This window comes from Peromyscus californicus, unplaced genomic scaffold (assembly GCF_007827085.1).
Source record: "Peromyscus californicus insignis strain IS unplaced genomic scaffold, ASM782708v3 Scaffold_126__1_contigs__length_123124, whole genome shotgun sequence".
Taxonomy (NCBI): Eukaryota; Metazoa; Chordata; class Mammalia; order Rodentia; family Cricetidae; genus Peromyscus; species Peromyscus californicus.
In genome coordinates this window covers 1-23,685 of record NW_026294409.1, presented here as the reverse complement: position 1 = coordinate 23,685, position 23,685 = coordinate 1, and the positions used below count along the sequence as shown (strand labels likewise).

The 23,685-nt window shown below is 60.9% G+C and overlaps 3 protein-coding genes across 3 annotated transcripts; 1 reads left to right on the top strand and 2 right to left on the bottom strand.

Annotated features, from left to right (window-relative positions):
• Window positions 1-674: 674 nt before the first annotated feature.
• LOC128106315 (salivary glue protein Sgs-3-like) lies at window positions 675-1,886 on the bottom strand. The gene is made up of 2 exons (XM_052731728.1): window positions 1,834-1,886; window positions 675-1,293 (listed from the first exon to the last, which is right to left on the bottom strand). Exons 1-2 carry the CDS (start codon window positions 1,884-1,886, stop codon window positions 675-677), a joined length of 672 nt encoding a protein of 223 aa, XP_052587688.1.
• Window positions 1,271-3,998, top strand: LOC128106306 (patatin-like phospholipase domain-containing protein 4). Its single transcript, XM_052731722.1, has 4 exons — window positions 1,271-2,315; window positions 2,721-2,815; window positions 2,976-3,388; window positions 3,516-3,998. Exons 1-4 carry the CDS (start codon window positions 2,013-2,015, stop codon window positions 3,665-3,667), a joined length of 963 nt encoding a protein of 320 aa, XP_052587682.1. The 5' UTR covers window positions 1,271-2,012; the 3' UTR covers window positions 3,668-3,998.
• Window positions 3,999-5,869: 1,871 nt separating this feature from the next.
• Window positions 5,870-16,281, bottom strand: Arsf (arylsulfatase F). The gene is given in 11 exon segments (XM_052731672.1): window positions 5,870-6,248; window positions 6,250-6,365; window positions 7,384-7,505; window positions 8,149-8,308; window positions 8,911-9,048; window positions 10,163-10,299; window positions 11,144-11,567; window positions 12,661-12,783; window positions 13,603-13,724; window positions 14,432-14,593; window positions 16,100-16,281. Coding segments are annotated over 11 exon segments (1,929 nt in total). The 5' UTR covers window positions 16,267-16,281; the 3' UTR covers window positions 5,870-5,990.
• Between the last annotated feature and the right edge of the window lie 7,404 nt (window positions 16,282-23,685).

The following is a 23,685-nucleotide window of genomic DNA, read 5'->3' as shown; positions in this document are numbered from 1 at the left end:
GGGTCACGCGTGGGCGGGGGGGTCACGCGGGGTCACGCGTGGGCGGGGGGGGCGGGGGCGGTGCGAAAAACACACGCGTCCGTGTCGCGGGCGTGTAAGAAAAAAAACCCTCACCCCGCGGCTTTCACACGTGTCGTCCGCGTGTTCACGACGGCCCGACACGCCGACCGAGCGCTTCCCGCGCGTGTCGCCCACACGCGCACGCGCACGCGGGAATCCATCCCGCGGGCACGCGCGTGACTTCATCCCCGCCCCCCCCCCCCCCGGTTCCCCGCAGCGCCCTCGGCCCCCGCGGCCCCGACACGCCTGCGCGTGGGGAACTGGACGGCGGACGGCGGCGGCCGCGTGGCGGCGACGGTCACGTGGGACGGCCCCGCGGGCGACGCCGACGCCCCCCCCGTGCGACGCTTCCGGGCGCGGTGGAGCCCGGGGTCGGGGCCCGGGGGGACGACGCGGAGGGCGACGACGGAATCCGTGAGTGGCGGCGGGTGCACCGGGGTCGGGGGTCACGCGTGTGTCGTGTGTCCCACACGCGTGTGCGAGCATGTCATATGCGTGTGCAAGCATGTCGCACATGCGTGTGCACCGCGTGTCGCGGGCGACGCACACGCGCGTGGTGACCGGGGCGACCCTCCCACCCCCCCCCCGGCAGCGCTCCCTGGCCCTGGCGGGGCTCACGCCCGGGCGCGTGTACACGCTGCGGCTCCGCGCCGAGGCCTCCTGGGGGCGCACGCGGCTGCGGGGCGACACGGCGACGCTGCGGTTCGCGGCGGGTGAGTGACGGCGGCCCGGGGGGTGGGGTGGGCCGGGCGTGACGTCGCGTGTTCCCGGCGTGACGTCGCGTGTTCCCGGCGTGACGTCGCGTGTTCTTCCCGTGACGTCGCGTGTTCTTCCCATGACGTTGCGTGTTCCCGGCGTGACGTCGCGGGTTCTTGGCGTGACGTCGCGTGTTCCCGGCGTGACGTCGCGTGTTCCCGGCGTGACGTCGCGTGTTCCCGGCGTGACGTCGCGTGTTCCCGGCGTGACGTCGCGTGTTCCCGGCGTGACGTCGCGTGTTCTTCCCGTGACGTCGCGTGTTCTCGGCGTGACGTCGCGCGTGCACGCGTGCGAGGCGCACGCTGACGCTCTCTCGTCCCGTGACAGGACCGCGCCCCACCCCGGGCGCCTGAGGACTGACGCGGGTCCCGCGACGTCGACGACACACGGGACACGGGACGGCGGTCGCCTAGGGACCCCGCGTGTGGGTGGGTGGGGGGGTGGGTGACGTCATCGTGGGCGGGGCCCCGGGGGAAACTGTCCGTCACGTGGCCGGCCCCGCCCACCACCACCCCCGGGGGGGGGGAAAAAAATTTTTCGAGTAAATTTTGAAATTTCGAAATTAAAATTTGGGAAATTTTTCCGGGAAATTCTGAGTGTTCGAAATTTGGGAAATTGAAAATCGGAAATCGAAATCGAAAATTTTCGTTCCCGCGTGACGTGTGAGAAGGCCCGGGATTCACGCGCCGGATTCTCGCAGCGGCGTTTTCTAAATTTAATTTTAAATTTTTAAGAAAAATTCGCTGGAATTTCGTCGTGAAATAGAAATGACTACGGTAATTCGTCCCCCTCCTCGGCGGTTCCGGGACGCGGACCGCGCCCGGCGCGGCGGGAAACACCTATTTATCCTCCGGGGGGAAAAAAAAGAAATCTGAAATTGTGAAAAATTTTGATGAAATTTGTGAATTTGATTAAAATTTCAATAAAATTTTCAAAGTTTGAAAAATTCGTGATTTTTGATTAAAAATCTTGAAACCGATGAATTAACAAAAACCACTCCGGGGGTTTTCTTCGTACGATTTCTCGCCGCGGCGGCGTCGCACGGAAAATCCGAGTTCCGGTAAAATCATTGCCGGGGAGAACGGCGGAGTCGCGGCCGCGCCGCGCACACGCGTGTGATTACGGGGCAGGGAGAGTTTGACACGTGTGGAAAGTCAGAGCACGGGCCCGCGTGGCGGCGCTCAGGCCCGGTTCTCATGGTTTCCGTTTGGGGCCGTTTCCGTGACGTTTCTGGGGGAAAAAAAAAAAAATTGGAAATTTCAAAATCAAAATTTGGAAAATTTGAAATTTTTAAAAAAATCTTGAAAGTTCACTCTCGATTTAAAAGCTGGACTGTGACCGACTTAGAGCTTCCGTGTTTTCGTGTCCCCGTCTGCGCGGCGTCGAAATCACGTTCCATGTCGCTTTCACGCGTGTCCGTGTCCCCCCTCCCTGGCAGCCATGACACCGCCGCCCCTGCACGTGTCCTTCTCGGCCAGCGGCTTCGCGGGAGGATCGAGGTAACGGTGGGGTCGGGGGGTCACGGGGGGTCACGCGCGTGCGCGGGGACGCGGGCGCGCGCGTGTGAAAAAAAACCGCGCGTGACGCGAACACGTCACGTGTCGCGTGTGCTATGGTCGCGGGTCGCGCGCGTGTCGCGCGGGTCCGTGACCCGCGACACGTGACACGCGGTCCCCGGCGCCCACGTCCGGCCGTTCCTTGTGTGTCGCATGCACACGCGTGTGCAGGGACATGGACGTCCACACGGGACGCGCCTACGTCACATGTTGCGTGTTATTCGCGCACGCGTGAGCCCGCGACACGTGACACACGCTCCCCAGCGCACCCACACGGGGCGTCCCGTGCGCGTCCGGCCGTTCCCTGTGCGTACACGTGTGCATGTGTGTGTTTTCCGTGTGCCGCAGGCGTGCACGCGGTTCGCCTACGACCTCGCGGAGGAGACGCGGCGGCAGCCGCTGGGCGCCGTGACCCCCGGGTACGACTTCATGGGCCGGCTGAGGTGCGTGTGCGTGGGGACGCGTGGGGGGGAACGACGCAGACACACGCGTGTGAGAGAACACGGATCATTCCGTGACGTCCCGTGTTCGCGTGATCGCGGCTTCACGGGCGCGACGCGGGGTTCACACGCACACGCGTGTAACGTCCCGTCCGCATGCCAGGCCCGGCGTGGAGCGGCTCCTCCCTCCCGACGCCCACGCCCGGGCGCATGGGCGCCTGCACGTGTCCGTGACGCCCGCGCGGCGCCGCGAGAACCGCCTGGTGTCGGCGTTCCCGTCCCGGGAGGACCTGGTGCAGGTGAGCGGGGTCACGCGTGCGAGGGGCACACGGGATCTGCGCACGCGTGAGAAAACACGCCAACACGCGTGCACACGTGATGACACGTGGTCGTGGGCGCATGCGACCTTTACCCCGGCGTGGGCGCGCGTCGCACGCGCACGCCGGCCCCCGGCCCGCGCAACCCCACATCCCGCTCACGCGTGTCCCGTGTCCCCCCCCCAGGTCCTCCTCGCCAGCAGCACATGGGACCGCGGGGCGGGCGGGGCTTCCCGGGGACACGTGACACGTGACACACGTGACCATACGTGACACGTGTTTCACGCGACGACACGCGTGTTTTTTCACACCACACGCGTGTTTTCCCACGACACACGCGTGTTTCCCCGTGTCACGACTCACTCCCCGTCCCCTCCCGCCCCCCCCCCGCCCCGCCCCGCCCCAGCTCTCCCTGGCCAACCTGACACGCCTGCGCCACGCGCTCTTCCCGCCCCCGCGCCCCGCCCTGGAGGCGGCCTTCTACGGCGGCTTCCGCGACGCCGTGCGCTTCCTGCGCCGCGAGGGCTGGCTCCGGTGAACACGCGTGGGCGCGCGCGCGCGGAGACCCCCGAATCCCACGTGCGTGTGCGACGGACACGCGTGGGCGGCGAGTCAACACGGGACGGACACGGACACACACGCGTGTGCCTGCGTGTCCGCGCGCGCGCCGGCGCCCCCGACGACCCCCGGCCCGGGACGGCATCCGGATCCGCCCACCGCGTCCGGAGCGTGAGCGAGCGACACGCGTGTGGCGCGCGTGACTCCGTCCCCGGGACCCCGGGACGGACACGCCAGGAGGCGGGGCCCCGGCCTGGTCCTCGGGGGCGGGACTTCCTGTGGGGCGAAGATTGATGGGCGGGCGGGCCCCGGAATTTGAAATAAAAAATTTTCATTTTGGTAAATTTCAAAAATTTGAAATTTTTTTTTTTGTTTCCGAATTTTGGTTTTTGAATTTCGAAATTTAAAAAAAAATATTCCGCCCGGCGTGTTGTTGGCGTGGCGTCTCTAGTTTTTCTCTGGCGTGCTCGGTCGACCGTCGCGGGACGGGCGGGCGGGCGCCGAGATTTAGAATTAAATTTTTAAATTTAATTTTGAATTCAATTTTTTGTCTCCCGAAAATTGTTTTCAAAATTCACCTGAATTTTTTAAATTTATTTTTCAATTTCTGTTTTTTTTATTTAAATTTTATTTTTTTTTTTTGTATTTTTTTTTTTGCCTTTGTTTCCCTCCGTGCTCCGGAATCTACGGACAGAAACCTGAAAATTCAAATTCAAAAATTTCCAGAGTCAGAAAAAAGAAAAAAACATTTTTCCCGAAAAAATTAAAAAATCAAATTTGAAAAATTTCAAAATTGAAATTGAAATCAAACACTCAAACTTTTTGTTTTTTTTGGAACCTGGGGACGCCGTCCCACGTTTATTCTCGCTTTCGCGCGAACACGGTGTCTGGGGAGACGTTTTCACATTAACGGATTCTGAAGCTCACTTTTACTCGTCCTTCGCACACGGGCCGCGCACGGCGTGCGGTTTTTTTTTTTCCGGGGAATAAATATGGGGGCGACACACACGGGCGCGGGGACGGAGACGAGGGAGGGGCGCAGACGGGGAGACGTGGCGCCCCAGGGGGCGCGGTGGGGGCGGAATAAATAAATAACGCGGGAGGAGGTGGAATAAATAACGAAGTGAAAATTGAAATTTGGCGGGAAATGAAAACTAAAATTTTCGTTTGGAAACAAAAGGAAAATTTCAAAAACGAAAAATAAAAATCTAAAAGTTAAAGGGAAAAATAAAGAAAAAAAAACCCACAGGAACAGATCAGTGAGAAATTTTAAATTTAAACATTTTCAAATTTCAAAGTTCAAAACCAACAAAATTCGAAAAATTTAAAATTTCAAATCAAAAAATAAAATGAAAAAATTCTAAATTTTAAAATTAAAACCAAAAATTTGAAAATTTAAATTTAAAATTTTAAATCAAATATTAAAAAAATCGGGAAACGAGAAAAAACAAAAAAAACGTGACACATGGCGCGCGGCGCCTCCCCCCACCCCCGGAACCGCGTGGGACGCCGCGCGGGGTCACGCCATGCACATGCTGGTGACACGGGACCCACACGGGGAGGGCGGGGACGACGGTGCCCGGCGCACGCGTGTTCCCGCGGACGCGGGTCGCGGCGTTCCCGGGGAGGCGGAGCGTCCGGGAGACGTGCACACCACGCGGACGGGGGGGCCGAGGGTGGGGGCGCGGACACGCGTGTGCACGCGCACACGGGACACTGACCGGGTCGACGCGGGGGGGGGGCGTGGACGTGAATACTGACAGTGGCCAGGGGGCGGGGCGGGGGGTTCACAGGTGCGTGTCTCGTTGCACGAGGGTCTCCGGGCGGCGCACGCGTGTGCCGGGGAACATGCACACGCATGTCTCAGGGTCCACACGCACGCGCGCGTCCGGGTCCACACGGGCCCCGGCGCACACGCATGCGCACGCCTCCGTCGTCACATTCGTCTCGGGCTTCACACGGGACGTGTCCGTGGCGCACGCGGGTCACGCGTGCTCCCAGGGGAGCATCACGTGCACGCGCCGCGTCCTGCGTCCCAAACACTGGGCGGCGGCGAAGCAGCAGCAGCAGCAGCAGCGGCGGCGGCGGCGGCGGCGGCGGGGCACACGCGTGTGCAAAACCGCACACGCCTCCTTCACGCGTTTCCGGAAACTTCTGCGCGTGTGGCCCGGGGGAGGGTGGGGGCCTCCGGGGTCGCGGCCCGCGACCCCCGCCGACCCCGGAAGGTCCCACACGCGCCGACCGACCCGTGTTGGCGTGTCCTTGGCGTGTCCTTGGCGTGTCGGTGGCGTGTTCCGTGCCCGTCAGCGCCCGCGGGCGTCGTCGCCGGCGCAGTGGCACGCCAGGGCGGAGGGGGCGGAGCGGCAGCAGAGCTGCAGCCAGGGCTTCCAGACGAGGTTGGCGGGCGAGAGCTGGTCGGGCACGGCGGGGTCGAGCGTGCGGGCGTGGGCGCGGACGGCGGCGGCCACGGCGGCCAGGACGGCGTGGTAGCGGGGCTCGGCGGCCGGGGTCAGCGGGCGGCGCTCGCCGGGGTCGCGGGAGAGGTCGAAGAGCAGCGGGGGGGTCGTGGCGCGTGACGTGGTCGCCGTGGCAGAAGCACACGTGCGTGGAGAAGCAGCCGTTGGCGCCCGCCGGGTCGAACTTGGGCGTGAAGAAGAAGGCCTTCCACACGGCCGTGTCTGCGGGGGGCGGGGCGTGAACACGCGTGTGAGACATGGGGACGCGTCATCGACACGTGAACACGCGTGCGACACACATGGTGACATGTCATTTACCCGTGAACGTGCGTGTGTGACAGACGTGGTAACGCGTCATTTACTCAGCGACACGTGAACACGCGTGCGCAACGGGTACATAAACGTCGTTGACACATGAACACGCATGTGCGGTGGACGCGGCAACACGTCACGGACACGTGAACATGCGTGTGCGATGGGTACACAAACGTCATCAACACGTGTGCGACATGGTAACATGTCATTTACACGTGAACACGCGTGTGAGGCGGACGCGGTAATGCGTCAACAGAAACACACGTGTGCGGCGGATACACAAAATTCATCAACACGTGCACACGCGTGTGCGGCGGACATGGTGACGCGTCCTCGGGATGTGGACGCGTGTGAGTGGTGGACACGGTAATGTGTCATGGACACACGAACATGCGTGTGCTGGTGCAGGGAGGGCAAGGGACACATAAGACGGGGTGACGGGGGGTGGGGACGGTGCCAGTCGGGGGAGCGTGTGCGCTAAGCGCGTGCGGGTGAGAGGGGAGGTCGACACACGTGAGGCGTGGGCGGGGCGTGTTCAGCGTGTGCGCGAGGCGCGTGCCGTGATTTAAGTGTGTGCGAAGCGTGTTTAAGGTGTGTGTGAGGCGTGTGTCAGGCGTTTACGTGGCGAGTGCGAGGCATGTGCGCGTGCCTCCACGGCGCGCGTTAGCCGTGTGGCGCGATTCATGTGTGCGGGAGGCGTGTGCGCATGCATCAAGCACACGCATTAGGCGCGCTGCACCATTTAAGCGTGTGCGAGGCGTGTACGGGGCCTGTGCACGCGCGTTCACCGCAGGTGTCAGGCGCATCGCGCGATGCAAGCGTGTCGGTGGCGTGCGCACGCGCGTTTGGTGTGTGTCATGTGCGTCACGTGCTTTTTGCGTGTCCGTGGCGTGTTGCAGGGCGTGTGCTTGGCGTGCGCGCTCACCGTTCCGCGGGCGCCAGCGCACGGCGTTCAGGTAGGCGTTGCAGTAGTGGAAGAGGAACTCGTGCGCCGACCGCGTGGTCCGGCCGCGCAGCAGCGGCATCAGGTCGCGCCCGTCGATCACCCTGCGGGGCGGGGCGGGGGGGGCGGGGCACACGCGTGGGCGCGGGGCGGGGCGCGGGGAGAGCGGAGGAAAAAAAAACACACACGCACGCGGGGACACACGCGTGTGCGCGCGTCCACGGTCACGCGTGTCCACGCGTTAGGGACGTCCCGCCTGTCAATCACCTCCCTTCCCGACAGGAAGTCCCGCCCGGCTGTCCGTCAAGCCGCCCATAGACAGGAAGTCCCGCCCCAAATCAAGCAAAAAACACGTGTGCATGTCTGGGTCACGCGTGTTCACGCGCCGGGGTCCCGCACCGGGCTGTCAGTCGTCCCACAGGAAGTCCCACCCCGCTGTCCATCAAGCCGCCCATAGACAGGAAGTCCTGCCTCCCCACCAAAAAAAAACGCGTGTGCATGTCCGGGTCACGCGTGTTCACGCGCGGGCATGTCTGTCTGTCGGCCAGTCATCCCACAGGAAGTCCCGCCCGGCTGTCCATCTTGTTGCCAGTAGACAGGAAGTCCCACCCCCAAAAAACACCAAAAAAAAAAAAACACCCCAAAGAAACCAGACACACGTGCGCACGTCCCTGTCACGCGTGTGCACGCGTGGATGGCCGCGCACGCACGCACGCGTGTCGCCCGCCCGCCCGCCCCGTGACTCACCGGTCCGGCGGGAGCCCGGCCCCCGCCAGGGCGGCCACGGTGGGGAAGACGTCCATGTGGCTCGTGGGCTCGGCGACCTCCGACCCCGCGGGGAGCATCATGGGGAAGCGCACGAGGCCCGGCACGCGGATGCCGCCCTCCCAGTTGTTCGCCTTCCCGCCTGCGGGGCGCGCGGAGCACACGCCAAGGACATGCCAGGGACACGGGGAGAGACACGGGTTTCGCACGTTGACTCGCGGGAACACGCGTGTGGGTGTTCAAACACGTTCACCGCGCACACGCGTGCGAGCCCGGACCCACCCGGCCGCCCCCGCGCGCGCCCCCTGGTCGGTCGATGCCGTTCATACCACGCGGAACCGCGCGTGTGCGCGCGCAAACCCGTCAGGGTAAATCTGTCAACGGGACCGTGTGCACACGCGTGTGTCCCGCCCGGCCGCCCCGCTCCCCGCGGCGGAGCCCGTGGGTCGCACGGTGCATCACGCGGGCGCGCCCACGGGAACACACATGTGCGTGCATAAATGTAAGCACGTTGGCTGTGCACGTGGGAACACGCGTGTGCGCGCGCGGCCCCACGTAACCACGTCGCCCGTGCCCACGTGTGCGGGTGTGCTCGCCGCCCCGCCCCGCCCTCGCCCTGGTGTGCAACACACGGAGCCCCACGTGTCACGCGGCATCACGCGTGTGTGCACGGGTGAACACGCGTGTGCGCGCGTGTGAACACGGACACATGCCGGCCGCGCGCGCCCCCGCGTGCGCGCTCACCGCGGTAGATGCCGTTGCTGCCGCCGTGCACCTCGCCCCGGGCCGTGACCTCCTCCACGTGGGCCCCGTGGTCGGACGAGAAGTACACGAGCGTGTGGTTGGCCAGGCCCAGGCGGTCGAGCGCGTCCAGGATCTGACCTGCGGGCGGGGCACACGCGTGTGGGCGAGTCGCGCACGCTGCTCATGGTCACACTTGTGCACACACGTAACCACATACGTGGGTTTTTCACACACACACGTGTGCACACACGCGCCGACACGCAGACACGCACGCGGCCACTGGGGTTCCCACGCTCACACATATGTACGTTTCTCGTGGTCGCACGCGTGTGCGCACGCTTCACACACCCATGTCGGTTTTTCACACACATGTGTGCACGCACGCGCAGACACGCAAACACGCACGCGGCCACCGGGGTGCGCCGGGCCCCGGCACGCACGCTCACGGCCCCCCTCGCGTGCTGACCCGTCCGCGTGTGCGCACACGCGTGTGCGTCCAGACACGCACGCACGCGCACAGGCTCACATCCAGACGCCGATCCACTCGCCCTCCGCCACACGCGTGTGCAGCGCCCGCTAACACGTGCCTGTGCGGGGCGACGCAGGCACAGCCACACGTTCACACGCGACCACACACACACAGTGACACACGCGGTGGCGGTCACTCGCGCGCAGACACACGCCGACACGCTCCCACACGTGTGCACGGTTGCCGCCCCCGGAGATCCTGCACGCAGACGCGCACGCAGACCCGCAAGTGGGGGTCCGCACGCGCACGCGCACACGCTAACGCGTGGCGACACGCACAAGCGCGCGCGCAGACACACACACACAGGAAGCGCGGACACGCGCGCGCGCACACGTGAACACGGCGGCCGGGTCGGCACCTGTGTGCGCCCCCATGCCGATTTAAACCCGTGCAAACCCGCGCACACCCACACACAGGAACGCAGATGCGCGCACACGTGAGCACGGCGACCGGGTCGGCCCGTGTGTGGCGCCCACGCACCCACACGCGGGTGCAGACACACGTGGACACACGCCCACGCCCGCAAACACCACGCGCACACGTGTGAACACCAACACGCGCACGCGCTAATGCGCGAACACGTGTGAACACGCACACACACGGACACACACACGCACACATGAGCATGTGCGCACACGCTAACGCGCACACGCCAACACGCGCGCACGCGCCCCGCACACGCGTGCCCCCGCCCCGCCCCGCCCCGCCCCGCCCCGCGCTCACCCACGCTCCAGTCCATCTCCTCGGCCGCGTCCCCGTACGCCCCGTGCCGGCTCCTCCGCGCGAAGTCGGCGCCCGCGAAGTGCGCCGTGTGCACGTGCAGGAACGACACGAACAGCAGGAACGGCGCGTGCGCGTGTCTGCGGGGCGGGGGGCGGGGCTCGCACACGCGCACGCACGCACACGCGTGTGTGGGGACCCGCGACCCACGCGCCCCGGCCCCGCCCCGCCCCGTCCTGGGAGACCTCCCCCCCGTCCCCCCCGACCGGCACCATCCCGACTCCCCTCGTGACTCTCTCTGACCCCGACCGGCACCATCCCAACCCCCCCCAGGTGACTCTAGGACCCCGACCGGCACCATCCCAACTCCCCACGTGGCTCTAGGGCCCCGACTGGCACCATTCCCACCCCCGCCCCCCCCATGTCATCCCGGGACCCCGACTGGCACCATCCCAACCCCCCGAGACCCCATCCTGGGACCCCGGCTGGCACCATTCCCGCCCCCCACGTGATACCAAGGCCTGGGACCGGCACCATCCCAGCCCCCATGTCACTCTCTGACCCCGGCCGGCACCATTCCCACTCCCCCGGGTGACTCTGCGACCCCGAGTGGCACCATTCCCACCCCCTCATCCCATCCCGTGACCCCGACCGGCACCATCCCAACCCCCCACGCCATGTTATGACCCCAACCGGCACTATCCCCACCCCCCCCAGGTGACTCTCGGACCCCGACCGGCACCATCCCGACCCCCCACGCCATCACATCCCATCCCGTGACCCCGACCGGCACCATTCCAACCCCCCCGGGTGACTCTGCGACCCCGAGTGGCACCATTCCCACCCCCTCATCCCATCCTATGACCCTGACCGGCACCATCCCAACCCCCCCAAGGTTATCCTGTGACCCCCCCCCCGCGACCCCCCCCCCCCCAACGCGCCCCCGACCCCCCGGCCCCCCCCCCGCCCCCGCCCCCGCCTCACCTCTCGAGGAACCCGACGGCCTGGCGGGCCAGGCGCTGGGCCAGGCGGTCGTAGGCGGCGGGCTGCTGGGTGACCTCGAACCCGGTCATGAGGAAGCAGTTGGCGGGGCGGAAGTAGCGCAGGAAGGCCAGGAAGGCGGCGGCCACGGCGCCCGCCAGCAGCGCCAGGGCCAGGAAGGCGGCGGGCGGCACGCGGGCCAGGCGCAGGCAGCGCAGCAGCGCCAGGGTCAGCACGGCCGCGCACAGCGCCTGCAGCGGCGCGAACACCAGCCAGCGCACGCCCGCCCCGAACACCGTGCCCGCCCCGGGCCGGCAGTCCCGCAGGTTGGTCACCGGCGCCCCGTGGAAGAAGTCGAACCCGTGCCGCAGCGGGTGGTGGCAGAAGTCGCCGCGGTGCCGGCAGCTCAGGCCCAGGTGCCACTTGCCTGTGCGGGGACGGGGGGGGGGGGGGGTGGGGTGGGGTGGGGGGGTGAGGCGGGAGAGCACAGGGAGGGGGCGGGGGGGTCAGCCGGGGGGGTCCCGCGGGGTATGGCGTTGGGGGGGGTTGGGATGGTGCCCGTCGGGGTCATAGGATGACATTGGGGGGTGGGAATGTTGCCAGTCGGGGTCATGGGATCGTGTGGGGGGGTGGGGATGGTGCCAGTCGGGGTCATTGGGTGACGCGGGGGGTCGGGACGGTGTCGGTCGGGGTCCGGGGGGTCGGGATGGTGCCGGTCGGGGGTCGCAGGGTGACGTGGGGGGTCAGGATGGTGCCAGTCGGGGTTGTAGAATGACACGGGGGGGGTCGGGATGGTGCCGGTCGGGGGTCACAGGGTGACGTGAGGGGTCGGGATGGTGCCGGTTGGGGTCGTGGGATAGCGGGGGGGGTTGGAATGATGTCAGTCGGGGTCATAGGATGACATGGGGGGTTGGGATGGTGTCAGTCAGGGGTCCCAGGGTGGCGTGGGGGGTGGGGATGGTGCCGGTCGGGGGTCATGGCATGATGTGGGGGGTCGGGATGGTGCCGGTCGGGGCCCGGGGGGTCGGGATGGTGCCGGTCGGGGGTCGTAGGGTGGTGTGGGGGGTCGGGATGGTGTCGGTCGTGGGACGGGGAGTTGGGATGGTGCCGGTCAAGAGTCATGGGATGGCGTGGGGGGTGGGGATGGTGTCGGTCGGGGTCCCGGGATGGGACGTAATGACGTGGGGAGTCGGGATGATGCCGGTCGGGGTTGTAGAATGACACGGGGGGGGTGGGAATGGTGCCGCTCGGGGGTCCCGGGACGACGCGGGGGGTTGGAATGGGGCCAGTCAGGGGTGTTAGGATGACACGGGGGGGTGGGAATGGTGCCCGTCGGGGTCATAGGATGACGTGGGGGGTCGGGATGGTGCCGCTCGGGGGTCGCGGGACGACGCGGGAGGCCCCGGGGGGGGGTGGGGATGGTGCCGCCCCCCGACCCCGACCCCGGCCCCCGACCCCGACCCCGGCCCCCCGGCCCCCGACCCCGACCCCGACCCCGCCCCCCGCGGCCCCCGACTCACCGACGAGCCCCGTGGCGTAGCCGCGCTCCTGCAGCAGCCGCGCGAAGGTGACCTCGCCGGGGGGCAGCCCGCCCGAGGAGGCCGCGAACAGGAACACGCCCACGCGGTTGTGCGACGCCATGCCTGCGGGCGGGGCGGGGTCGCGGGGGGTCAGGGGGGGTCACAGGGGGTCACACGGGGGGTCACAGGGGTCAGGGGAGTCACACGGGGGTCACGGGGGGGTCACACGGGGGGTCACAGGGGTCACAAAGGGTCAGACAGGGGTCATATGGGTCACACGGGCTCACATGGGGGTCACAGGGGTCAGTGTGGGGTCACGGGCACGTCACGCGGGGTCACACGGGGTCACATGGGGTGACATGGGGTCACACGGGGTCACACGGGGGGGCACACAGGGCCAGACAGGGTCATGTGAGGTCAGAGACGTCACACGGGGTCACACGGGGTCACCGGGGGTCACCCAGGGGTCACGCAGAGCGTCATAAAGGGTCACACGGGGTCACACAGAGTCAGACAAGGTCACATGATGTCACATGGGGTCACACAGGGGGGCACAGGGTGTCATGGGTTCACATGAGGGGTCACAGGGGTCACATAGGGGTCACATGATGTCACACAGGGGTTACACGGGGTCACATGATGTCTCAGGGGGGTCACGGGGTGTCATGAGGGGTCAAGGGGTCACACGGGGTCACATGATGTCACACAGGGGTCAAATGGGGGTCACACAGGGTCACACGGGGTCACGCACACGCATGTTCCCGTGTCCACCCCACGCGCCCGCCTCCCGGTGACCCCCCCGCGGTGACCCCGCGCCCCCCCCGACGGGTCACACGCGTCCCGCCCCCCCCACCCCCACCCCGCGGGGCTCATGCGTCGCCGCCGTCACACGCGTGTTCCCGTGTTCGCGCGACCCCCCCGCGCCCCCCCCACCCCGCTCACCCGAGCGCACGGGGTAGCGTCCCGTGAGGAAGGCGGCCCGGCTGGGCGTGCACAGGGGCGCGGCCGCCAGGTGCTGCGTCAGCTTCACGCCCTCGCGCGCCAGGCGGTCGATGTTCGGGGTCCTGCGCGGGGGCGGGGGGGGGGGGCGGGGAGGGGACACGCGTGTGACCCGGGGGGTCGGGGGTCACGGGTCACCGCTCCGGGGTCAGGGGTCAGGTTCCCACGCGACGGACACACGCGTGGGACGGACACACGCGTGGGACGGACACGCGTGTGGGACCCGGGGCCGGGGTCGGGGTCGGGGTCGGGAGTCACCGCTCTGGGGTCAGGGTGGGGTCGGGTCAGAGGTCACAGGGCGGCCCCCCCCCCCCCGGTGGGGTCAGGGGTCACGGCCCCGGGGCACACGAGACGAACGTGTGATGGAGACGTGAGCGTCACACGCGTGGGACCCGGGGTCGGTTTCCAGGGGTCCCAGTTCCGGGGTCGGGGGGGGTCGCCGGCCGCCCCCGGGGGGGGGGGTCAGGGGTCAGTCAGCTCGGGGGGTTCAGGGGGGGCGTCCCGGGGGACACGCGACACGGACACGTGACGGACACACGCGAGCGACACGGGACACACATGTCGCGGGTGGCGGGTCCCCCCCCCCCGGGGTCCCAGTTCCGGGGTCGGGGGGGGGCCCGGGGGTCACCCCCGGGGGTCAATGGGGGTCAGGTCGGGGGGTCGTCAGGGGTCCCGGGAGGACACGCGGCGGACACGCGCGTGTGACACGCGTGTGGTGTGACGTGTGTGTGTCGGGGTCCGGGGGTCGCCCCGGGGTCGGGGCCCCGCGCACCTGAGCGTGGTGTTGCCGTAGCAGCCGGGGTCGCCGATGCCCAGGTCGTCGGCCATGATGAGCACGAAGTTGGGCCGGGGCGGGGCGTCATGGCCGCCGGCGGCGGGGGCGGGGCCCGCGGGCAGCAGCAGCAGCAGCAGCAGCGGCGGGAACATGGCGGCCCTGCGGGGGGGGGCGGGTCAGCAGCGTGGACTGAGCGCATGGTACTTACCGTGCACTTAGCGTGTGCTTACCGTGTACTTAGCATGTACTTAGCATGTACTTAGCGTGTCGTAGTTGGCGAGCACCGAGCGTGTTCTTGGCGAGGACTGAGCGTGGACCTCGTGGGTCGTGCTCTCTGTGTGCGCGGCACTGAGCGTGTCGGAGGCGTGTGCTTGGCATGGAGTACTTAGTGAGGACTTAGCATGTTGGAAGCGTGTGCTTAGCGTCGCGAGCACCCGGCGTGTTCCAAGCGGGTCCTTCACGTGTAGTACTCAGTGCGTGGTACTGAGCGTGTCGGAGGCGTGTGCTTGGCATGTAGTGCTGACTGCGCCCCTAGCGAGCGCCCAGCGTGCCCTGGACGAGGACTTAGCGTGTTGTAGGCGTGTCCTGAGCGTGCACCGAGCGTGTTCTTAGCGGGTCCTTAGCGTGTGGCGCTCAGTCACACGGACTCAGCGTGCACTCAGCACCCAGTACTGACCAAGCACCCAGCGCCCCGCTTAACATGGACCAAGCGTGTTCCTGGCGTGTCATGGCGTGTTCTTAGCGCGCCGACCTCCGACCCCCCCCGGGTGCTGGGCGCCGAGTCCTCGGGAGGCCCCGGGGGGACCGAGCACAGCACCCCGACCCCCCCTGACCCGCTTCACACGTCCCACACGCGAACGTCATACGTGACGTCATACGTGACGTCATACGTGACGTCGCTCGCCAGGGCGTCACGCGGGGGGGCTGGTGACCCCCTCCCGCCCCGAGGCCCCGTGACGTCACTCGCGCCCGCCCCCGCCCCGTTTCCTCCCCACCTCAACATGCTAAGAACATGCTAAGGACCAAGAAAAAAAAAAAAAAGGCCCCGGGGCGGTCGGGGGTGGGCGGGGCCTCGGGGGGGGTCACGGGGTCGACCCTTCTGACCCCCTCCGACCGCGTGACGTCACTCACACCCACCCCCGAAACACCCCCGCGCGCGAACATGCTAAGAACATGCTAAGGACCGAGAACAAACAAACCAAAACAAAAAAATGGCGGCCCCGGGGCGGGTCGGGGGTGGGCGGGGCCTCCGGGGGGGTCACGGGGTCGACCCCTGTGACCCCCGCTGACCCCTCTGACCCCGTGACGTCACTCAAACCCACCCCGACCACCCCCAACATGCTAAAAACATGCTAAGGACCGAGATCAAAAAATAAAAATGGCCCCGGGGCGGGTCGGGGGTGGGCGGGGCCTCGGGGGGGGGTCACGGGGTCGACCCCTGTGACCCCCCCACTGACCCCCACTGACCCCGTGACGTCACTCAAACTCACCCCGTTCCCCCCCCAACATGCTAAGAACATGCTAAGGGCCGAGAAAAGAAAATAAATGTGGCCCCGGGCGGGGGGCGTGGCCTCGGGGGGGGTCGCGGGGTCGACCCCGCGCCGACCCCGTGACCCCGTGACCCCCCTCGACCCCGCGCCGACCCCGACTCACCGCCTCAGTCACCGTGGCGCTCGGTTCCTCTCGGCGCGCGCGGGTCCCGGGGCCGCGGCGGGTCGTGTAGGAGTCCGTGAGTCCGAGGCCGCGGCCGGGGTGTCCTCTTGAATCCCGGCGTGCCCCGCGGGCCCGCCCCGTGACGTCACCCGCGGCCCCGCCCCCCTCCGGGCGCGCATTCCAGGGCGGGCGGGGCGGGCGGGAGGCGCTTCCGGTGCCGTGCCAGGGCGTGGGCGTCCGTCACCGACGGTTGCCTGGCGACCCGGGAGGGACTTCCGGTCCCAATCTCTGTCCGGAGTGTCAGTCAGGGCTGTTTCCTAGCGACCCGGGAGGGACTTCCGGTGTTACTCCTGCTCCTTGGTGTCCATCACGGAGGTTTCCTAGCAATTTGGGAGGGACTTCCGGTCCAAGTCTTGAGCGATATGTCAATCACGGGGGTTTCCTAGCGACCAGGGCGGGACTTCCGGCTTCCTGCGGAGTGACTCAGGAATCCTCCAGGAAGAAAACAGCCCCGGGGCCCGCATTCCTGGGCGCCTGTCACTCAGGGGGCCGCGCGGGAGGGACTTCCGGTCCCAATCCCTGTCTGGAGCGTCAGTCACGGTGGTTTCCTGGCGACCCGGGAGGGACTTCCGGTGTCACGCCTGGTCCTGGGTGTCCATCAGGGAGGTTTCCTAGCAATTTGGGAGGGACTTCCGTTCCGAGTCTTGAATGATACGTCACTCACGAGCGTGTCCTAGCAACCAGGGCGGGACTTCCGGCTTCCTCTCGGATGACTCAGGAGTCGTCCAGGACAAAAACAGCCCCGGGGCCCGCATTCCTGGGCGCCTGTCACTCAGCGGCGCCGCGCGGGAGGGACTTCCGGTCCCGCGCCAGGTCACCGGTGTCTATCACAACGGTTTCCTAGCGACCGGGGAGGGACTTGTGGTCCGAGTCCCGAATACTGTGTCAGTCACAGCGGTTTCCTAGCGACCAGGGCGGGACTTCCGCCTTCCTGTGGCGTGACTCAGGAATCGTCCAGGAATAAACAGCCCCGGGGTCCGCATTCCCGGGCGGCTGTCCGTCACGGCCGCGTGGGCGGGACTTCCGGTGACTCCGCGGAGTGACGGACACGGCCCCGGGGTCCGCATTCCCGGGCGGCTGTCCGTCACGGCCGCGTGGGCGGGACTTCCGGAATGCGGAGTGACGGACGCGGCCCCGGGGTCCGCATTCCCGGGCGGCTGTCCGTCACGGCCGCGTGGGCGGGACTTCCGGATGCCACCGCGGAGTGACGGACACGGGCCCGGGGTCCGCATTCCCGGGCGGGCTGTCCGTCACGGCCGCGTGGGCGGGACTTCCGGAATGCGGAGTGACTGACACGGCCCCGGGGTCCGCATTCCCGGGCGGCTGTCCGTCACGGCCGCGTGGGCGGGACTTCCGGATGCCACAGCGGAGTGACTGACACGGCCCCGGGGTCCGCATTCCCGGGCGGCTGTCCGTCAGGGTCGCGTGGGCGGGACTTCCGGATGCCACCGCGGAGTGACGGACACGGCCCCCGGGGTCCGCATTCCCGGGCGGCTGTCCGTCACGGCCGCGTGGGCGGGACTTCCGGATGACAATGCGGAGTGACGGACACAGCCCAGGGGTCCGCATTCCCGGGCGGCTGTCCGTCACGGCCGCGTGGGCGGGACTTCCGGATGACACCGCGGAGTGACGGACACGGCCCCGGGGTCGGCATTCCCGGGCGGCTGTCCGTCACGGCCGCGTGGGCGGGACTTCCGGATGACAATGCGGAGTGACTGACACGGCCCCGGGGTCCGCATTCCCGCGCGGCTGTCCGTCACGGCCGCGTGGGCGGGACTTCCGGAATGCGGAGTGACGGACACGGCCCCGGGGTCCGCATTCCTCCGCGGCTGTCCGTCAGGGCCGCGTGGGCGGGACTTCCGGATGACAATGCGGAGTGACGGACGCGGCCCCGGGGTCCGCATTCCCGGGCGGCTGTCCGTCACGGCCGCGTGGGCGGGACTTCCGGATGCCACCGCGGAGTGACTGACACGGCCCCGGGGTCCGCATTCCCGGGCGGCTGTCCGTCACGGCCGCGTGGGCGGGACTTCCGGAGACCCCGAGGAGTGACGGACACGGCCCCGGGGTCCGCATTCCCGGGCGGCTGTCCGTCACGGCCGCGTGGGCGGGACTTCCGGATGCCACCGCGGAGTGACGGACGCGTCCCCGGGGTCCGCATTCCCGGGCGGCTGTCCGTCACGGCCGCGTGGGCGGGACTTCCGGATGACACCCTGGGGAGTGACGGACACGGCCCCGGGGTCCGCATTCCCGGGCGGCTGTCCGTCACGGCCGCGTGGGCGGGACTTCCGGATGCCACCGCGGAGTGACGGACACGGCCCCGGGGTCCGCATTCCCGGGCGGCTGTCCGTCACGGCCGCGTGGGCGGGACTTCCGGATGCCACCGCGGAGTGACTGACACGGCCCCGGGGTCCGCATTCCCGGGCGGCTGTCCGTCACGGCCGCGTGGGCGGGACTTCCGGAGACCCCGAGGAGTGACGGACACGGCCCCGGGGTCCGCATTCCCGGGCGGCTGTCCGTCACGGCCGCGTGGGCGGGACTTCCGGATGCCCCCCGCGGAGTGACGGACACGGCCCAGGGGTCCGCATTCCCGGGCGGCTGTCCGTCACGGCCGCGTGGGCGGGACTTCCGGATGACACCCTGGGGAGTGACGGACACGGCCCCGGGGTCCGCATTCCCGGGCGGCTGTCCGTCACGGCCGCGTGGGCGGGACTTCCGGAATGCGGAGTGACGGACACGGCCCCGGGGTCCGCATTCCCGGGCGGCTGTCCGTCACGGCCGCGTGGGCGGGACTTCCGAATGCTCCGGCGGAGTGACGGACGCGGCCCCGGGGTCCGCATTCCCGGCCGGCTGTCCGTCACGGCCGCGTGGGCGGGACTTCCGGTGACTCCGCGGAGTGACGGACACGGCCCCGGGGTCCGCATTCCCGGGCGGCTGTCCGTCAAGGCCGCGTGGGCGGGACTTCCGGATGACAATGCGGAGTGACGGACGCGGCCCCGGGGTCCGCATTCCCGGGCGGCTGTCCGTCACGGCCGCGTGGGCGGGACTTCCGGATGCCTCCGCGGAGTGACGGACACGGCCCCGGGGTCCGCATTCCCGGGCGGCTGTCCGTCACGGCCGCGTGGGCGGGACTTCCGGATGACACCCTGGGGAGTGACGGACACAGCCCAGGGGTCCGCATTCCCGGGCGGCTGTCCGTCACGGCCGCGTGGGCGGGACTTCCGGATGACTCCGCGGAGTGATGGACACGGCCTCGGGGTCCGCATTCCCGGGCGGCTGTCCGTCACCCCCGCGTGGGCGGGACTTCCGGATGACAATGCGGAGTGACGGACACGGCCCCGGGGTCCGCATTCCCGGGCGGCTGTCCGTCACGGCCGCGTGGGCGGGACTTCCGGATGACACCCTGGGGAGTGACGGACACGGCCCCGGGGTCCGCATTCCCGGGCGGCTGTCCGTCACGGCCGCGTGGGCGGGACTTCCGGATGCCACCGCGGAGTGACGGACACGGCCCCGGGGTCCGCATTCCCGGGCGGCTGTCCGTCACGGCCGCGTGGGCGGGACTTCCGGATGACACCCTGGGGAGTGACGGACGCGGCCCCGGGTCCGCATTCCCGGGCGGCTGTCCGTCACGGCCGCGTGGGCGGGACTTCCGGGCGACCCATCGTTCCGGGTCCAAACAGCCCCGGGGTCCGCATTCCTGCGCCGCTGTCCATCATCGCCGTATCCTGGCGACCCGAGGCGGGACTTCCGGCCGCGCTTCCCTTCGTGCGTCCATCAAGGCCGTCGCCTGGCGACCCGAGGCGGGACTTCCTGCCGCGCTTCCCTTCGTGCGTCCATCATCAAGGCCGTCGCCTGGCGACCGGAGGCGGGACTTCCGGCCGCGCTTTCCTTCCCGCGTCCATCAAGGCCGTCGCCCGGCGACCGGAGGCGGGACTTCCGCCCCGCCGCTATTGTTTACGTTTTGCTGCCGTTTAATGGCGGTTCAGCGATTTTCAGGGTCCTTTTAAATGGATTGTTGTTTGATGTTGGGTTTTATTAAATCTTTTAGCCGTTTCGTGATGATGAAATCTTGTTATTATTTAATTTCGGTCATTATTTAAATTTTATCACCGTTTCGTTGTGGTTGATTGATTTTCATTGTCCTTAAAATTCGATTTTAATTATTATTAAATGTTGTTTAATTATTATTTTATGTGTCATTTAAATTCATTATTGTTTAGTTGTCGTTATTATTTAATTTTATCACCGTTTCATTGTGGTTAATTGATTTTAATGGTCCTTTAAATTCATTATTATTGAATTTTAATGATTATTACACCTTGTTATCATTTAATTTCTGTTATTATTTAATTTTATCACCGTTTCATTGTGGTTAATTGTTTTAATGGTCCTTTACATTCATTATTATTGAATTTTAATGATTATTACACCTTGTTATCATTTAATTTCTGTTATTATTTAATTTTATCACCGTTTCATTGTGGTTAATTGATTTTAATTGTCCTTTACATTCATTATTATTGAGTTTTAATGATCATTACACCTTGTTATCATTTAATTTCAATTATTATTTGATTTTATTACCGTTTAACTGTGGTTAAAATTGTTTTTAATTGTCCTTTAAGTTCATTATTATTTAATTTTAATGATCATTACACCTTGTTATCATTTAATTTCAATTATTATTTGATTTTATTACCGTTTCATTGTGGTTAAAATTGTTTTTAATTGTTCTTTACATTCATTATTATTGAATTTTAATGATTATTACATCTTGTTATTTAATTATTATTTTATGTCTCATTTAAATTCATTATTGTTTAATTTTCGTTATTATTTAATTTTATCACCGTTTCATTGTGGTTATCTGATTTTAATGGTCCTATACATTCTTTATTATTGAATTTTAATGATTATTAAGCCTTGTTATTATTTAATTATTATTTTTTTTGTCATTTAAATTCATTATTGTTTAATTTTAGTTATTTAAATTCATCACCCTTTCGTTGTGGTTAATTGATTTCAATGGTCTTTTCAATTTATTATTATTGAATTTTAATGATTATTAAATCTTGTTATCATTTAATTTCAATTATTATTTAATTTTATTACCGTTTAACTGTGGTTACTTGATTTTAGTTGTCCTTTACATTCATTAATATTGAATGTTAATGATTATTAAATCTTGTTATTATTTAATTTCAGTTACTATTTAATTTTATTACCGTTTCATTGGGGTTAATTGATTTTAATTGTCCTTTACATTCATTGTTATTGAATTTTAGTGATCATTACACCTTGTTATCATTTAATTTCTGTTATTATTTAATTTTATTGCCATTTAACTGTGGTTAATTGATTTTAATTGTCCTTTAAATTCATTATTATTGAATTTTAATGATTATGAAATCTTGTCATCATTTAATTTCAATTATTACTTAATTTTATTACAGTTTAATTGTGGTTAATTGTTTTAAATTGTCCTTTAAAATCATTATTATTGAGTTTTAGTGATTATTACACCTTGTCATCATTTAATTTCAATTATTATTTAATTTTATTACCGTTTAATTGTGGTTAATTTATTTTTAATTGTCCTTTAAATTCATTGTTATTGAGTTTTAATGATTATTAAATCTTGTCATCATTTAATTTTAATTATTATTAAATTTTGGTGTCATGTAAAATTATGGTGAATTGGTTTTATTTGTCTTTTAAATTCATTACTGTTTAATTTTGTCATTATTTAATTTTATTCCCAGTTAATTGTGGTCAATTCAATTGTGGTTAATTATTTTAGTTGTCCTTTACATTCATTATTATTGAATTGTAGTGATTATTAAATCTTGTTATCATTTAATTTCAATTATTATTTAATTTTATCACCGTTTCATTGTGGTTAATTGTTTTTAATTGTCCTTTACATTCATTGTTATTGAGTTTTAATGATTATTCCATCTTGCTATCATTTAATTTTAGTTATTTAATTTCATCACTGTGGTTAATTGATATTCGTTGTCACTGAAAATGACTATTTTTTAATTTTCTTTATTTAATTTTGCTATCGTGTAATGATGATCCATTCATTGGATAATCCAATTGCTTTTTTTTTTCCTTGAAAAAGAAAGTTTTCTTTGACTTTGATGGCATGTGGGTTTCAAAACGACGTGCGTGCTTTTTTTTTTTTTAAATGATTTTTCAAATGATTCCTTTGAGCCTGAAAGCGTTGTCTTTGGTTTCCACCGCGTTTGACAAAATAAAAGATTGTGGTTTGGTTTTAATAATGTTTTAATGATGCACACGGTGGAGGGATTTGATGTTCAAAACGTTTGATGTCTGAGTAAATCATTATTAAGTAAATAAATATTAAAATGTTAATATTAAAAAAATTAATATTTTTGAATATTGTTTTTGATTTTTCAACTGGGTTAATGCATTTAAATAATTTTTGGGGGGAGAGTGACCCCCGGTCTCCTTATCACGCCAGTACGACTCCTGCCTAATATGTATTAAAATCAGGATCAGTCAGAGCAGAGAATGAATAATGATCTTGATGAACGAGTTGTTATTTGATCCCGTCACGTTTGGGTTTGATATGCGAAATTTTTCATTTTCATTTTAATAAATTCAATTTTATATACAATTAGAATACTCTATATAGTTTATATGGTTAACATACTTTATTTTCAGCATTTGTTTTAGTTTTAGAGATACATTGTGAACATTTCGTACAGTTGATTTTAGTTTTGTATGTAACTTTAAAGATTAATATTTTATTATTTTAAATATTTCGTATATTTCATTTTAAATATTTTATTTTTTCAGTTTCATGTCAAAGTTTTAAAATACTTTGTGTATTTTATTTCAGTTTTTTATTTGAGTTTTGTTTATAAATTTTAAATATTTTATATACTTTATTTTACTTTTATATCTAATTTTAAAATACTTTATGTACTTTATTTTCACGTTTCGGTTGAGTTTTATATATGATTTTAAATACTTTATACCTGTTATTTTGATACTTTATTTTAATTTCATGTATAAATTAAAACATTTCTGTACATTTTACTTTATATACAATTAAAAATTATGTCGTAGTTTTTATTTTTAACATTTTGTTTTCGTTTCAGATGCAATTTAAAAATATATTCTATTTAGCATTTTAATTTTACTTATAATTTTAAATACGTTATATATTTTGTTTTAACATTTCATTTTAGCTTTTTGTGTAATTTTAAATATTTTATGCATTTCAGATATTTTATTTCTAACGTTTAATTTGTTTTCATCTATAATTGAAAGATATATTTTATTGTCACATTTTTTATTCTACTTGTAATTTTAAATACTTTATATATTCTGTTTTGACATTTAGTTTTTATGTAATTTTAAATATTTTATACCTTTCATATATTTTAACATTTTATTTGCGTTTCATATGTAATTTAAAAATACATTTTCTGTAACATTTTTGGTTTTCTTTATAATCTTAAATACTGTGCACGTTTTATTTTAACATTTTTAGTTTTAGTTTCATATGT

Bases quoted from the DNA above. Each gene is read 5' to 3' on its own strand.
- LOC128106315 (XM_052731728.1), bottom strand. From the start codon at position 1,886: ATGATTTTACCGGAACTCGGATTTTCCGTGCGACGCCGCCGCGGCGAG. The intron at 1,294-1,833 runs GTACGAAGAAAA...CGTGACGGACAG, and splicing joins CGCCGCCGCGGCGAGAAATC to TTTCCCCCGGGGCCCCGCCC.
- LOC128106306 (XM_052731722.1), top strand. From the start codon at position 2,013: ATGGTTTCCGTTTGGGGCCGTTTCCGTGACGTTTCTGGGGGAAAAAAA. The intron at 2,316-2,720 runs GTAACGGTGGGG...CGTGTGCCGCAG, and splicing joins GGCTTCGCGGGAGGATCGAG to GCGTGCACGCGGTTCGCCTA. The intron at 3,389-3,515 runs GTGACCATACGT...TCCCGCCCCCCC, and splicing joins ACACGTGACACGTGACACAC to CCCGCCCCGCCCCGCCCCAG.